Source organism: Pyrgilauda ruficollis, unplaced genomic scaffold, assembly GCF_017590135.1.
Source record: "Pyrgilauda ruficollis isolate IOZ18807 unplaced genomic scaffold, ASM1759013v1 scaffold25, whole genome shotgun sequence".
NCBI classification, from domain to species: domain Eukaryota; kingdom Metazoa; phylum Chordata; class Aves; order Passeriformes; family Passeridae; genus Pyrgilauda; species Pyrgilauda ruficollis.
Genome location: NW_024523822.1, coordinates 317,285 through 334,901, shown reverse-complemented (window position 1 = coordinate 334,901; position 17,617 = coordinate 317,285). Strand labels below are relative to the sequence as shown.

At 37.7% G+C, this 17,617-nt stretch overlaps 1 protein-coding gene across 1 annotated transcript; it reads right to left on the bottom strand.

Moving 5' to 3' along the window:
• Positions 1-340: 340 nt before the first annotated feature.
• LOC121355361 (betaine--homocysteine S-methyltransferase 1) lies at positions 341-17,471 on the bottom strand. Its single transcript, XM_041470736.1, has 8 exons — positions 17,377-17,471; positions 13,533-13,665; positions 9,631-9,749; positions 7,443-7,634; positions 6,711-6,858; positions 5,673-5,855; positions 1,838-2,066; positions 341-1,379 (listed from the first exon to the last, which is right to left on the bottom strand). The coding sequence occupies exons 1-8, from the start codon at positions 17,413-17,415 to the stop codon at positions 1,205-1,207; spliced, it is 1,218 nt and encodes a 405-aa protein (XP_041326670.1). The 5' UTR covers positions 17,416-17,471; the 3' UTR covers positions 341-1,204.
• Positions 17,472-17,617: the final 146 nt, after the last annotated feature.

Here is a 17,617-nt window from a genome sequence, read left to right as displayed (position 1 = left end):
AAATTCATTCTAAACAGAAATTGAATTGTATGGTACTTCACAAAAATAAGTGATGGAAATGTGTGCTTTACAAGTTCTAAATATAGTGGTACCCTTCCTATGAAAACCTTATCTTGTTTGAAAACAAACCATTGTACAAATTACATGGGTTTTCTTAACTTAAGTGGATGGATCTATTTCCTAACAGAGTTTTTCATTTGTTGAAACTAAAATTGCAGAGTGGATCAATCAGCTAAAAAAAAAAAGGATGTTGTACTACTCTTTTAAACAGGAGTTATATCTTAGAAACCTGCTGTTTTAACATAACCAAGTAATTAAAGTGAGATTTCCAGAAATCAGCTGCATCGTTTGAAAATTAGTTTTTTACTGGAGATACAATATATTTTTTGAGGTTTTACAATTTAAGGTGTGAAGATAAAACAGTACTATTTCATTATAATATTTTTAATTTATTTGACATTTCTTTAGATTGCAGAGTAATTCCTTAAGCCTTTTAATCCCCAGAAGAGTAAATCTTGTGTACATGGTACCTTAAGACAAAAACTGAGTTACCTATCTGCCATTTTCTCTTCTAAAAGCTCTCCGCATATAAGAAATTCCTGCAAGATCTCATTTTTCTTAGATTTTAATTACAATTATATATATTATATATATATATATTTTTAGTTTACTATTGTTCTCTTGAAACCAAGAAAGTGACCACAAATAACTGGCAGTTTGTGTGTTCCTGCACTAGTTCTCAGCAAATCTTGAGGTCAGATGAAGCTCCTATAATACCAAACTGAAAACAGACTTGGGAGTTGAAGTCTATTCACATGGTATTTATAGATGGCTTTTTCTTTTTTCACAGGTGAGTTGAGCCAGTCATTACTTTCCAGGCAGTTCTTTGTCTACCCAGTTAATGGCACTCAGCTAACAGAAGCTCAATTATTATGAAAATCCAAAATTACTTTTGACTGTGTATTCTCTAAACTATTCATTCAGAGAAGGATTTTATTATCAAAGTTAGACATGTTTCTATGTAATACATTTTTTTCTTCATTTTGTCTCTTTCCTTACATTTTAACTGATAGATCAATACAGTACTCATCTTCACAGATTTTCTTCTGAAACATAGAATCACAGAATTTCTATGTTGGAAGGGACCTTTAAGATCATGAGTTGGTCTGTAAATAAATCATTTTAAGATTAATATAACTGCAGATTAGAACTTCTTTTTCTGGAAGAGCTCCTTCAGCTGTTGTTCAGTTGTTGCTTCTTTCTGTTGCATCAGCTCCTTGGCTCCTCTGGTCACCCCCCAGCCATCTGGCTTTGACATGCAAGGACAATATGGCCTGCCGGAAGCAGGCTTCAGATTCTCCCAGTATTCTTTTCTTGCCCTAAATAAAGAAAAAGAAATTCAGGGTTTTTTTTCCCAGCACCTCATAATATTGAAGGAAATGTGACTTAAATGACAATTGCAAAGAGTCATCTAACCTGTAAAGATTTATACATAGAAGTATGAATGAAAATATGCAATTAAATGCTACATGCTTTAAAAGTATGGTTCCATCTTTGAAAGGAATACTGTAAGCAAGCCACGTTTAGGAGCTGATACAATATTCTCCTTTTCATTGTCATGAATTACATTCACAGGATCTCCTCTACTTCTCCTTCACCCCGTTCCCTGTTCTTAGGTCAGCTTTAATTCTTGGAGATTAAACATAAAACATATAATTCTAAACATAAAATGTTTACAGTGATATTTAGATGCCCATATCAACTAAGCCAGTGTGCTCTGTGGAGCAATGTAAGCCTTTACAAAAGGTGTGTTGGTTTCCAGGTCAGATAAACATACCTTGCTCTGACCCAGGGTTTGGTATGCATGCTCAGGTTATCACCCCAGCTACCATGTTTCTCAGAAGCTTCTGGCAAAAATCCTCTTTCAGGAGCCAACTCCTCAGCTATTGCTCGGATATGATATGGCTCAAATCCACAGCAGCCTCCAATGAAACGAATTCCTAAGTCATATGCTTTTCTTGCATATTTTTGAATGTCCCATCTGGTGGCAATTCTTGGCTCCAGACCTGCAAAGACATTCATATCTTAAGTTTTCCACCATGGCCCATTCAATTTTTATCCATTTTTTTGCTAAGAAATCATGTTGTTGAAACACTTGCACTTTGTTTGCAAAAGCGATTGTAGATGTAGATGTATGCGTTTGAACTGTCTGACCTAGAATCAGTGATTGAAACTTTTAGAAGGTTAGCTTTCAGCTTCTGTAGTGCTTCGCTGATCTGTGCTTGTAAGCATGCTTGGCTTGGCAAAACAGCACCTAGTATCTTCTGAGGCTGATCATGTTTCCCATTCTGCAGAGTTCATAGCTGAAGAATTGGAATACTTTCAATGTTATGGCTACATTTCCTAATAATCAATACCTGGGAAAACTGATGACCACATGCTGAGCTGTGAAAGGAGAAGGTATCAGCCTACTGGCATAGGAATAATCCTGCTCATTATTCCTCAGAAATGTTTATTACACCTTTTTCCACAATCGGATATTGGCAGCCAGTTGTTTCAGCTGGGATCGTAGCTATTTCTTAGCTCAACCCTTAGTTACAATCCCAGTCATGAGCAGCTTGCTGCCTCGAAGCACCTCATTCCTTGTGGAAAGTTCTGTGTGTAGGTAAGTTAGAATGCCATCTCTGTTGTTTTGTTGAGCATTGTGATGGAGAGCTGAGAGGGCTGAGAGAGTAGACTTGTGGAAGGAAAGGAGTAAAAAGTGAAAAGAGCAAGGACAAACACACCTCAAGGAGCGGGAGGCACAAAAGTGGCATAACTGGAAAGAAAAGAATGGGGACTGAATAAGAAACTTGAAGAAGTGAAAGTACAGAAATAAAAGAACAAAAATCCTCCCACTTCTTAATGCATATGCACATCTGCAGGATGTGAACCAGCATGGTTATCAGTTAAGTGCAGCATCATGTCTGTGCACTGAACACTGCTGAGCAAAGAAGCTGTGGTTGAGGTAGTAAGGCTCCAGCAACACAAAAGAGAGTAGGATTGAAGGATGTCCCTATGTCCTGTCCCAAAACGAAGAAGTTGATACTAAGCAGATATACCCTAAGTCCATTTTGTAGTTAAGAATCAGGTTTACAAAAAAAAAATATCAGAAGGGAGACAATTAAAGATTCTTATGCAGAAAATTATATGTCTCAGAGGGAAAGATGCGACATAGGAAAAGTAGGTGGACTAATATGGCATGGAAAACTTTGATTAAGCATTTTAGAAAGCTGTTCAAATAAAAACAAGCTTTTGTACAGTGCTGCAGTTGTGATAGAAAGCATCAGAAGCACAAATGCATTATTTCTTCTTTTTCATATATCATTTAAAAGCAAATGCAAAATTTATACAAATGATCAACAGCAAGAATGCATCATTGTGCACTCAGCTTACACCTGTATAAGCAACGAAGCGTCAGGGGAACAGTATAGGTTGTTTCCCTGTCATCTCCATCACCCTGTCACAATCCATGTGACCTGATGAGATGCATTGATCTGATGGCAGATGAAGTAGCTAAGCCACTGTCCATCATATTTGAAAAGTTGTGACAGTCCAGTGAAGTTCCTAGTGACTGGAGAAGGGGAAACATTACTCACACTTTTAAAAAGGCAAAAAAGGAAAAACCAGAGAAAGAGAGACCAGTCAGTCTTAAAATGTCAAGAAAAACCAGGGGATCAAATCCCCTGGAAGCTGTACTGTGGCACACGGAAAATGAGGATGTGATTGTTGGCAGCCAACATGACTTTACTGAGGGCAAACTGTGCCTACAAATTTGGTGGCCTCCTATGATGGGGTTACACCACTGGTAGAGAAGAGTGATGAAGGTCACCTTCCTGGACTTCCACAAAGCACTTGATACTGTCCCACACAACATCCTTGTCTTTAAAGTGGAGAGACACCTTCCCAAAACTGACTAACATTTTATTTATTTTTTCCACATCTGTCAATGCAATACTTTTCTTGGCTTTATTCAGAATTAAATATCTCTAACTTAACAGTTCTTGATGCAGAAAAACTGTAATGTGCTTGCCCCCTCATATATCTAGGTCTGCCCCCTCAATATATCTACCCTTGAGATAATTTGGTATGCTTTCAGTGACCAGGTCATTTCTTTCTAAAACATTGTCCTTATTTAACTTGTGACATTTCAGAGAAATTGCAGTAAAACAGAAGAGAAAACATAGAAAAAAATCTAGAGAAAAATAAATCTTTCTGGCATCTAATTGCTGGAGTTTGTCAATACAACAGACCTAATGCTTCCCTAGAAACTTAGATCTTATTGCCCTGTAGAGAGTATATGTACTCTTCAGATATCTAAATATCTCTTTGTTATTGCCTTTATGAAAACCAGGTAATTTGGTCAGTTTAACAATGATTTACTGAACACATTATCTGCTGTCAAGCAATCAATTGCTACTTCTGGGTTTTGAAAACACTCACAGAGCCGGTATTCACCAATTAATTATTCATGGAAATTCTAAATGCTGAGATGTCATACAGATTGCTTATAGCACACAAGCCAAGAACCATAACAAACCAGAGTGAATCCTTCCTTTCACTTGATTGCTCACTGCATCTGTTTGGTTTTTTTTTTCCTGCTTGCAATCAGAGGAACTATATGAAGTAATGAATAGGATAAATGAGTTCCTTACACTTTTAAACATCTTAGATATTTTCAGGACTCAGACGTGTTATTACCATTTAATGAATGCCCCAGGCTTATGCTTTATTCTCTTTCCTTCATTTATGTAAAGAGAGAAATTTAGAGAAAAACAACAAGCCTCCTGAAAATCACTTCTACTTCTCAGTTTTTTTTTTGCTGCAAATTCAAATTGTGAACATTTTAGGACCATTATTCTGATATTGAAAAGAAGGGTATATGTTATCTGAAAATGAAAGAATTTTCTAATCAGCCTTAAAATGTTTAAGCTGAGTTTGCCCCTATGTTACAGGGCAAAATACTCACATGAAAAGACCTAAATACACAAGCCTTATATAAATATTAAATGGCTGACTCTTTCAGTTTTTGTAGAGTTTCTCCAGAGCATACAAGGAGACTTCCTCTCCAAACTGCTAATTTGTTAGCAATATTAAAGTCCCCTTTCTGGTGTCTCTTTAATGTCACATACATTAGACAGTCACACAAGATTTAACTTCTATGAGTGTAATAATAATGATCCTTTATCTGTTGTACTGCATTGTACATTAAATCCTTACACAGGTAAATGTAGGCCTGGAATAGATATCACAACCTAGAAAAATGAGGGGTTTTTACTACATTTGCTGCTGCACTTTGGACTGTTTGCAGCAGTCCTGAACAGGGTTCTATAGCATGAGGAAGAATATTTTTAAAATTAATTTAGATTGTAGCATTTTAACTCTTTTCATCATAATTACACATTGAGTTACATGCCATGATACTACTGAAACATTCTCCGTATGTGGATGATTTTTACTCCAATATTACATTTTGATCTGCCTGTAAAATGCCAGACAGGATAACTAGGACTCATCATATTGAATAAAAGGACACCCTGCAGCTTCAACTGTACTAAAATCTGGGGGCAAAAAAAAAGCCAGGAACAGCCAATAAAGCAACACCACCTATAAGAAATATACCCTTGTCTTACCAAAAGGAAATTCTGGAAGATCAATAAATCCCTGCTTTCCACAGTCAGGAGTATGGAAAGCAAGTGGCTGGCACATCAGGTGGGCTTTCAGTTTAGCAGCCTGCAAGCCCTCTTTCATCAGCCTCACGGTTTCGATGGAAGTTTCTGGATCAAAATGGCAGTTGACTCCAACTATAGAAGCACCTAGGAGGAGGAAAGTAACTTCAAGTCAGAACTCCCCAGGAAGTGGGAAATGAAAGTTCCACAGCCCTCTAGAAGCAGTGCTGTCCATCCTCACATCAGTGTTACAAAAACAAGGCAGCTGTGCTACAGCCAGGCACAACTCTTCTCAGGGTGATCATGACATTTACATCTCAGCTGCACTCCTCTTTACTTTTCTAATGATGAATCACATCTCCAACCCTCCTATAGATGTTTTTTCTTACAGGTTTAATCAGTGAAGTCTGATTATGTAGAGTCACATATGGAAACAGGTGGCAGGTTCCTAAAACAAGTTCTACCTTTGGATTTCAACTATAACTTGAAAGGAAAAGAGCAGTTCAGAATAGATATGTAAACCTGTTTATCTTCACCCATCATGCCCCTGATTAATTTCGCCCCTTCCCCTTGTTCTGTAGAAAACAGACTTTCCTAGGCAATATTATTAATTTTTTCATTCTCTTAATTCTCTCATCTTGAGCTTGAACTGTGTGCAAAAACAAGAGCAGAGAACCAACAAAGCTTTGTTCTTGTGATTCTAGAATTTAAGGATGGGTCTGCAATGAAATTTGAGTAGGTTTAGGATTTTGCTGTATTCAGTATCATGAATTAATGCTCTTACCCATTTTATACCAATAATCAAGGATTTCTTAGCTGTATTTCCATATGTTTTCACAAGACTGTTCTAGTAAAGTACATACAAAAACTCTTCTACAGAGTCAAAACTTCTATCAGATACAACTGGGAAGCTACCTACTTGACATACACATCTATTTATTTAAATAATTAGGGACTTTTCTTTGTTGCATACTTTCAAAGGACATTAAAACAGATTCTTACCAGCCTTTACCAGCTGGACAGCACATTGTCCAGGGGACACTCCATGCATGTCTCCTTCTGGACCAATGCACATTGTAGCTGCAACTGGCTTTCCAGATTCTTTTAGAACTTCAACTGCCCACACAGCCTCTTCAACATGTTCAAAATACTGAAAAAAAATTAAAACTAAGCTATTTTTTTTCTCATCAAAGAAATATAAAAATATTATTCAGACCCCAAATTCACCATCAATACAATGGTTTCATTATTTTCTGATTTATACTAACATAATTCAATTGAGTTTACTGGCCACACAGTTAAAAAAGGATTTTTTAAAGTGAGTAAAAATAAATTAAAAATAATCATACTTCTGTTTCAGAGCAAGAATGCCCATAGGGGACATTAATCAAGGATTAACCCAAGACCTACAGTCAACTAGAAAAGTCATCTTAGGTTGCTTTCCATGTACTGGAAGAAACTGGGACTAGTCAAGATCCCAACAACATTTTCTCTTTGTATCTGTACAGAATTTTACTTGACTTAGGTATAAATTGAGGTTGAAAGATCCTATTCTAGAACACCTGCAGATGTTGGTGGACATTTACAAAAATAGCTGATACTACTGAGATAAAAACACAGCAGAAAATTTTGAAGGAGGTAGCAACATGTAGTGATAATTCCTAAAGTAGGCTAGACATCTTAAAAGTTAACACTGTGCCAGTTGAAGGCACGTACTTATTTTTATAGACTTACCTCTGCAATTAAGAAGTCCACATTCTTCTTCATAAAGACTTCCAGCTGCTTTTGAAAGGCTGCTTTAACCTCAGTTTTATCCTTGCAGCTTAAGTAAGATGGTGTTTGACTGACTCCTCCAGCCACTAAAGCATCACCTTCATTAGCCACTTCTCTTGCAATGTCACAAGCAGCTTCATTCACTTTGTGGCACTGTGTGAATATAGAATCTGTTAGTTTTATCTTACCAGAGGTATGCAGAACCCTAGAAGGACAAAAATAGTCAGAAGTCATAATGGCTTTTTCATATTTTTGTTAAATTTAAACTAAATGTAATTAAAATCAAATGGCTTTTTAGATTGATAAGAAAGATAAGATTCTTTCAAACAGTAACAAACATTAGGAAAATAATTTCTTGCCTTTTCTAAGTTATCATAGTATCAAATACTACAAAATACATTACCTTTAATAGATCTGACACAAATAGCCTATAAAAACCAAGTATTTGATGTGAAGTGGAATTTTCTTTGCCTCTCAGAAAATGAGTTAGTTACTCCTAAGCATATGTTTTCATTATGAAATTTGTGAATAGAAATATATGAGAATTTAATATATGACAATTTAAACTTTTTAAAAATGTATTTTAGTGTTCTAATAATTAACGTCTCTCACCCCGATATAATATTCATACAGGGTTATTTAAGACATTTAAAAAAATATCATTAATTATGTGATATTAAAGTTGCCAACTTAAAGAAAGGGAAAAATATTGCTAATTAATCACCAAGACCAGAAGGCATGCTCCTATATATAAATTGGGGTGACCAGAACAGCTTTTCAAAAAGAGCTTAAACTGAGAAAAAAAAAAAAAAAAAAACTATCAGGGAAAAAGAATCATTATTTGTGGTATTTAACAAGTATTGATTATAGCAGGTTTCTCTGCAGTCCATAAACTATTTAGAAGTCTGTAAGTCCACAACCTTCTCTCCACTAAAGTTTTACATGGCTGCCTCAAAAAATCCAGCTGATTTTTAAAGCTGTTGCTGACAGATTGTCTTCCATTTGCACTTGTGCATGGGTACATGTCTGGGGACTCTGTGAGGTAGAACCATAAATTAGTTAAATCCTGGAGGAACCTGATTCTAGAACTGGCAGGAAATAAATTTTGAGAGGTTTGATGTAATGCAATTCAAATACCAGGTGCTTTCCAGCCTTTACTACTTTGCATGACAGCAAGAATTGAAGCATGGCTTGTTCCAGGGTTACTGTGTTTCTGGGACTACCACTTCAGACATTTCAGTGTTGCATCTATTGAATGTAAAAGGTACAGCATTTCAGATAAATTTGGTCATATGACATTTTGGTATGAACTCAATTAAGCCCCAAGTGTTTCCCTGGTGCCCAGATTGTTCTAATTTCTGACTGAGGTTATCTTCACAGACACAGCCATTCCTCCCTTCCTGAGCCCTGGAGAATTTTCTCTAGTTTGCAGAAGATAGAATGTACAGTAGGACCAAAGGAACAGGATCAGAGAAACCACTCAATGCCAAACATTCTAGTCACAAAAGTACTATATAGAAAAGTGGAATTCCACTAGGCTTTGAGCCTTTGTCTAGCAAACACACAGAGAATCCTACAATTCCTCTACGTAGGGGGTAAGAAAACACTGACATGGTACTTCAGCTGATGTAAAAAATTACCTTCACAAAGAGAAGGGGAATATCAAATGCAGTGTATAGCTTGGATTATTTTAGTTGCTACTTAATGAAGATGTGGTTCTAAAAACATTTTGTTCTCATTAGCTATTCATTATTCTCTAAGATTCATCACCATTTTTACAATTCAGTAATTTCTCTGGATGCTAAAACATCTCTGTTTTTTTCACTAGTTTTACTCCCTGTGCATTTAGTACTCCCGATAATCTTTGTATCTAAACTCCAGTAAACCCATCTCCTCAGATAAAAATACAGAAAAATACATTGTGGGCATTCTCTTTACTCTCTTCATCCTTTCCCCGTTTTGTGTTTGATTGTTGTTTTGGTTTGGGGTTTTTTTGTCACTTTGCCTTGCTTTTTTGCTATTTCAAACTCTAAAATTCCATCATCTCATTCTCTGGTCCTCAAATATAGCCAAAACTGTTAGGACAAACTTGATAATACCTTTTGAAATTGATCAACTTATTTTGTATCTCCAAAACTGGTTTACTCACACTTATTTTTTCAGCTACATAATTGCCCCTGTTCTCTAGTTTGTCCTCACTGGCATAAAAGGTGAAGGTCTGCAGAACATTGGATCCAGCTCTGAGGAATTCTCGGTGAAGCTGACGAACTGCAAATTAAGAGACAAAGTTATTACTGTGTTATCCCCAAATCCAGAGTGTATTGATGCAACGTTACTGTAAAATAAGTGACATAGTGTTTACTAGGAGACCAATTGTGAGAAATTAGGAGCAGAGTCTTTCTTCTCACCATCAAAAAATTGGGTAGAAAATTTTCTTCTTCATTCTTTTCTACTAAGAATGACTGAAGATTTCTATATAGTTTAGCTGCAGATTCAGTTTTGTCTGCCACCTTGACAATCCTCTATTTTCTGCAGTCCTTCAGATCTCTCAGATATAGGGCTTTATAGAGCTTTTTTACAGTGATTTAGGAAGGGATAACAGATGCCTGACAAAAGAACATGAAAGCATAACAGACAAAAGACTCTTCAAATGAAAAAGCTGTCTTCTCTTAGCTTCTATATTATGAAGAAGAAAACAGGAGAAAGTATCATGGCAACAAATTAAGAGACAAGATGATAATTATATGGAAGAATACAGCCTCCTCTATTTTGCATTTTTGAGTTTTCTCCCCAACGAAGTTTTAAAAGAGTATAGCCAGCCAAAACCAAAGCTCTATTTTGCTAAATACATCCTTACTTAAAAGAAGATTTTTTTGCTCCAGAAAAGTGACTCACAGCACAGAGTTAATTCTTCCCATATGTCTCCACATCATGATTTTACTATATAGACAACAATCCTTTTAAAGGAAAGGTTACCGTTACTTTGAATAGACAGATTTCCTACATGAGGACTTTGGGAAAAGGCTCTGTAATGGTAGTCATGCCTTTCTGGCTGTAAGCAGTACACTGCAATTACCACAGCAGCAACAGAACAGGAACTGTTAATTGATTTTATATATATATACCCACAGAATAATAATTACAATGATTACTAGAATGGTACTACTCATGCAAAACAGAGTTAAATTCTTAACAGCTTATAGCAAATACAGGAGGTCCTTACTTACTGTACATAAGATACTTATTACCTACACACACAAGAACACTGCAATTTCTATGGCAGATGTTTAGAAAGGTTTTCCTGAAGTCCTAGTTTATCACAACTCATGGTCTACAGGCACAGTTTGTGTCACTAAAAAAGTATGCAACTTGTCATGAGAATAAAATTACTCCCATATGCAGCAACAAACACAGCTTTCTACAGCAGAGAAGCTCAAAGAGCATTTTGTTGCTAGATTTACCATGCATACATGCAAGCATGTCTGCTTTCAGTGAGGGACTGGTGTAGTGTCCCTTTCTCTACTGATACAGTATTTTATTTCTAGTTGCTGCCTTGGGTAACTACAAAGCGCTTCTTTTCTTGCTATACAGGTGATTTAACACAGTGCTTCTTTGCCAAGCAGTCACAAAAATCTTTCCAGGAACATAGGTTATAGCAGAGCTACTGTTCAAAGAGTTTTTGGAATCTGCCTGAACGCCTGGAATCAAATTTCATTTTCACATCTTTATGAAGAGACAAAAAAGTTGCAGTGCTGGGAGTATTCTTTTTCCAACATCATAACAACAGGCCACTGATCCCAAATAAAAAGACTATCTCTGTATGTTTCTAGTGGGTTTCTTTTTATTCTCCTGAATGAGGAAGCATTGATGAAAATTGGTCAGGAAATACGGAAAGGGGAAAAAAAATCTACAAATATTTTCATAAATGCTCTATGACATTTCAATAGTAGACCATTCCTAGAAGAATGCTAGGGTTTTGTGTGAATATGGATGGTGACATAAGTAGGAAAATGAAATATTATCTAACACATATAATTAAGGAACTTCATACCCCAAAATACCAGGTTTGTGAGTAGGAGACATGGGATACACTTTGAGGGAAACAATAAGTATCAGCCTGCATCTCATTCAGCCTCAAGCTAATAGTCTTTACCAGTAGAATACACTGTCATTTTTATCAAAACCACAGCACTATGCAGTATCAAAAACCCAAATCACTCTGTACCTTACTTCTGTGACTTCCAGCATGTTTCCTCCAGCATTTCAGAAATGTGAATAAGTCACACATGAAGCTAAATCACTATTAATAATTCAATGCATTTTAGGAGTCAGATGTGTAACAACAATTTTTCATTTAAATCCATTATGAGTTGGACATGTCATAAAAGACACGGACATAAGCTGTGAGGACAGAGGAGCAATAAGCACCCATGCATATGGCTCAGAACAGAGCAATCTGTGATCTGCCTCAGAAGAAAAATACAGATCTCCTAATTTCTACATATACCAGTCTGAAAGACCTCCTCTTTTGTAATACAGTTAATGGCCTTGAACAATTTTTTTTTTTAATTCCTTGCTGCCTTCTCAGAACTTCCTTCCTTTTCCTTTCCTTATAAAGACAAGTAGCTCTGGTAGCGGTATGGTTTTCACACCCACTGTCTCTGCCAGTTGCTCCTTGTGTTCTATTAATCTGCTTTCAAGGTAACATGACCCTTGAGTGAGCAGGAGCAAAAGCATGGAGGGAAAGGAGCCCCACTGCACAAAAAGAAATTAACAGATTTGACCTGAAGGGTGGATTTATAAATAGCCTATAAGATACATGTGCAGAGTGGGGAGGGCTTTTGAGGTGCAAAAATAACAAGCAAAGGGGAAAGAAAGAGCATGGGACAAGTGCTATGAGCTGTAAAATGGAACATGCAGGGGCAGACAGAGGTAGACATGGAGAGAAATAGGTGACAGAATGTCTCTTTGGGAGATGAGAGTCAGAAAATTAGGTCATCAGTCCTTAAACCTTTCCTGGAGCTCTGCACTCTCTAATGCTGCCCATAACCCTAAATTAGGGATGCTAAGTGACGCATAAGTGACATTTGAAGGCTGAGAAAGATTAGGCTGAATAAATAGGTGAAGTGTACAAAGTGATGTAGTAGAGAGAACTAAGATGTCTCTCCTTCTACTCCTTCCTTCTTCTCCTGCATAGCAGAAAAAACTAACTTGAAATGGAAAACACTTAGAAGAAATAATTTTTTTTTTCCCAGGATATTCTGAATTGACTTGTGGAATTAACTGCACATCACATTACTAGGCCAAATGCTTTCTTGTAATGAAGCATACATAAATAGATAACACCATCTTCTTCTGCACTATTTATGATTAACACTATGATTAATCTTTACACTGGAAGGCATAGAATGATTGGTCATTTTCTCTCTGTCCACTTTAAGAGAGTTACTCTGTAAAATGCTTATTGCAATTTTTAGGTTTATCATTCCCCATTTTACAGTGGGCCCAGAAACGTTAAATACTCCCATTACAATGTTTATTAAAAACTGCCATTTCTCTGAAAGAATAAAAAATATTTTAGATTATAAATATAAATGAATGACTAGAACAAAACAAAACAGATAGTTAACTGCAGAATTCATTTTTGTAAGATATTTTAAATGACAAACTTTAAATGATCAGTGCAAGAACAGACCAGACAAATCCATCTGAGAGAGAAATCACTGAATGTTATTAAACACAAGTATAACTACATCTGCATGAAAAAGTCCCTGGGATGCATGTTATTGAAAACTGGGAGAGCATTCTGAAGAGGTATCAGTAGATGTTTACACTAGTCATATTCTTACAGACCCAACTGATTTTGGCCAGTGTTAGAGCAAGTAAAACAGGCAAGATGAGCTGGTTTTAGGCTGTTCTTAATGTAATTCTACAGTGTCAAGGAACACTTGTATTTAAAAATCTACTAAGAGCTCCTATATATTTAGTATTTACCCAACCATTACATTGTTTACGTTCACGATAGGAATATCATTTCCCAGTAAAACTAACCTGCTTCTGGATGTTCTACAGTTGCTTCAGGAGTCCAAGGCCCAGCTTTTACATATCCCCTCTTTTCAAGAGCAAAGACAAATCCCCCATCTCCGATCACAATTTCTCCAGCATCCAAGCGTTCTAGAATACCCTGGAGAAAGCATGAGAGCAGGTTAACAATTACAGTTCTTCAGTTTGGTGGCTATTTTCTGTATTTGCAAGGCAGACAAATATCTGTGAGCTAGCAGAAATATTTTTGCCACAATAATAAAAAGTAATAAATTTCCTTTGTAAAATTCTAATTAAAGAATGGTAGATGTGCTCTTTTGCAGCATAAGGCTTTAATATGCACACATATATTATGTGTAAGACTTCTTATTAGTTAGTTATATTGTATTCCAGAGATATTGTTTCCAGAACTGTCAGTCAGTGGTCCAGTTCTGTTCCTATGAAAGTAATACGCCATCTCAAATTCTCCTGTAAAATACATGAGAAACTGCTTAAAATAAGACACTGGTACCACTGATCTCTTCATTATTAGCTTATCTGCTCTCTAGCTACCAATGCCACCTTCACAGAGCCTTACCACAAGCAGCTTGTGACTCCAGATGGCACAACAGGCATCACATAAAAGTAAGCATGCAACAGTTTCCTACCAAACAAGACACATCTCAGAAAGCTGACTTGCAGTTTCTGACAGTCTTTTCACAGGCCTGGGTTTGCTTGCCCAGATTTTAAAAAAATGAAAGAAAATCCTGTTTGTTTTGCATGGCCCTGAAAATGTTTTAGAGTGGCAAATTACAAACCTTACAAAACCCTATGCAAGATTAACCTTGTTTCTCCCTTGAATGCCACACTAATGCAAGGAAAGTGGCAATTATCTTTTTTGTAAAACTGAAAACATGAGAACAAATACTGGCTTCTCCTAAAATACATTGCATTTTTATTCCTATAATTGCTTCATTGACTGGTTCAAAACTTCTAAAAAGTACCTACTATTAGAGTAGGATCGATTTCTACTCTTGGATGGCAACCATAATTCCATCTACATTAAAAAGTGGTTGAATGCAGACTACATATATGAAGGTAGTGAGTACAGGATAAGAATTAGTCAAGGGTAAGACTGAAATTTCCATCCATAGTTTTCTTCATTTCAACAGAAGAAGTTTGAGGGAGTAGGAAAAAGAAAAGCCTTTTGGACATAGAGTTGAGTGTGATTTTCATGTTGAGTGGATAGGTTTTTTTACAATTACCCTTTAAACTCCAGTTATTATCTTTCTTGATAATTTCCTTTTCATTAATACAATTCTCTCATGCCATATATCCAACAAAGACAAACACTTACGACATCTCAGCACTGCTGCTTAGGCAGAACAAGAACAAGGCCTTTCCTACAGTAAGGAGCAGTGTGCCAGCTGTGCCAGTTTCAGTACCATGCACAACAGTGTAAGGCTCCTTGGAGGCTACAAAGCCTGGCTGAGACCGTCACCTACTTTGGCTGAGGCACTGGCATTGCAGCAAAATGGCAGGACTGGTCTGTACAGTGCTGCTGTGCACAGCTTTGCCAAGTGTTGGCCTGCAAATCTCTGCATCAGATTCCATTGCATACGATGGACTTGCCAAAATATTGGGCTTCGACTTTAATACTTCAACAAAGTGTGCAAATTTTTATCTTTGTTTCCACAGAACCAGGAAGAAACAATTTTAGAGTAAATGTCAGGAAGTTTTGTAAAGATTGTGCTTGCAATAAACCAACTTTAATTTGTAACAAAATGTCTCAAATGGAGCCAGCAAAAGTTCACTGCTTGAGTCCGTGCTTCCTCTGTCTGCCAAAGAATCTTTTGTAGATGAAGCCTGCTTCAGAAATTTGTCATGCACAGAACAAGTGTGCAGAAGAAAAAGAAATCTTTAATGTAAAGGCAGCCTTAGTAGTTTTTTAACGGAACACTGAGTAATAGACACAAAATCACATAATATATAAGTATTATATTTGTTATTATGTATTTAAATGTACTACAACAGAACTTTCTTTTAACAAGTCACTTCTAGTATTTAATAGCAGTTTTTCTTCACAGTCTATTTCATTTTGAAGTGGAAATCTTCACTTTTGACACACAGAAGAAACATAAGCCATGTTTGAATAGACCATGGCACATTAACATATTGTGATATATTAAGACTAGCACCAGGGTATCTAATGGCAGGAGAGATAAATACAAAGCACAAAATACTTAATAAAACCTTAGTTTTGTCAGGTCATGCTGGATTCAAATGGAAATAACCTTTTTGCAGACTTCATTATAGGTCTGCTATCTTCCCTTCACACCATTTTTACTTTATATACCATTCAAAATACCACCTATTTAACCAAAATTCAGCATCAACATTGTTTTGTTCAGAGACCTACTGCTGTGCGCTTATGTCTAATCCAGATCAATACTGTACTGTCAGATGATCTGGTAGGAGACAAAAAATGTGTTAAATTACAAAAAAACAGTATATGTAAAAAGCTATCCAAGGTTTTTTTGAGCCGTCTTTTGCTGCTTTACTTTTGCTACTATGAATGAAGTTGCATCACATGGTCCCTACACCTACACATGGAAAGCGTGAGTGCAAATGCCTCTATGAAGATATTCCTACTAACATCTTTAGGCATGTAACTGTACTGTGTGAGTGAAAAGCCTGCTTGGTCAACCTATAATCCACCTTTTCTTCAGTGGAGAGAAAATAAATCTTGAAACAACTATTCACATCTCAAGCCCTAAAGAGAACTCCACAAGTCCATTGTAGGACAAATTTCTTCCAGGTGTTGAAATTAGGTAGTTTATGCCAAAATGTAAAAAGCAGAACAAATACCCCACACCTTCTTCTTTTATAATCAATCTACCAGTAGGACCTAGAGCTCATAGACTTTCCATATATTTCTGCTCTTTTGCTCTAGACAAAAAAATGAGTAAAACCCATTCTGAGAAACGTGGGCCCTACTAATGGCAATAGTGTCCTTTAAACAGACGACAGAACACGTGATTCTGCTGACCCAAGCAGCAGCACAGGGTACCAGTTCTGATGTATGTCAGAGAGTTTGACTTAGATATTGCTCATAGGTTTGCCTTAATGGCATGAATGGCTGGTGCCTGGATTACTTTTTATACTGGCTTATTTCTTTAGCTAAATGGGGGAGCAGTGGGCATGCATACAAAGACTTTTGGGTTGATATTATAAACACCAGTCATATTAATCAAGGGGTGAGCAATCTGGACCTTTTAAACATAGCAGGCAGGATGCTGGAGACAGATATCTCATCCAATGACAGCTTAGCCTTAAAATATTTACTATTTTAATTTGCAGTGTGTTGCAAGTCCTGCTTAATTTGCGTATCAAATAATAATACACTAAATGTTTTTGTACTCTGTTGGCTCCACTCTGTGTGTTGGGAGAAACAAAGATTATGTGAGCTGTGACTGCCTTAAGATCAATCTAATTTATCTGTCTTACAACGATGTCCAAATATCCTTAACGTCTCGATGCTGAACAGGTACAACTACTACGGCTTTATTTCAGGTTTTCACAAGATCGCCTTACCTGCGGAGATACCGGGTACCTTAGAGGGAGGTTAACCGGCGGGAGTCGCGGGCTGTGCCGGTCAAGAAGCAGCTCCCCTGCAGAGCCCGCGGACACGGCTCCGCGGCGGCGGGAGAGGCGGCCGGGAGCTGCGCCCGGGGCCAGGCTCCCGGCGCGGGGCTGCTCCGCCGCGCCGCCCCGTGCCGCCGAGCCGCGGAGGGCACCGCCCCGGGGGCGCGTCTGCCGTGCCCGCGGGGAGCAGCGGCCGGGTCTGCGCGAGGGAGGGAGACGGGAGATTTACCCTTTTGCCCTGTTTCGCGGTCTTCCTGATCGGCAGCATCTTCCTCGCCCAAGGACGCTGGCTGCACGGCTACGCCCCGACGGCTCGGCGCGATCCTGGATTCCCGGGCTCTCCGGCCGCGCGTTTATAGCCCCGGGAGGAGGCGGGACGCTGTGGGCAGCGCTGCGGACCGTGCCCCCACCCGGCCCGGCCCCTGACCCCGCGGGACGCTCCGGTTCGACCGGGGCAGCCCCGCTCCCTC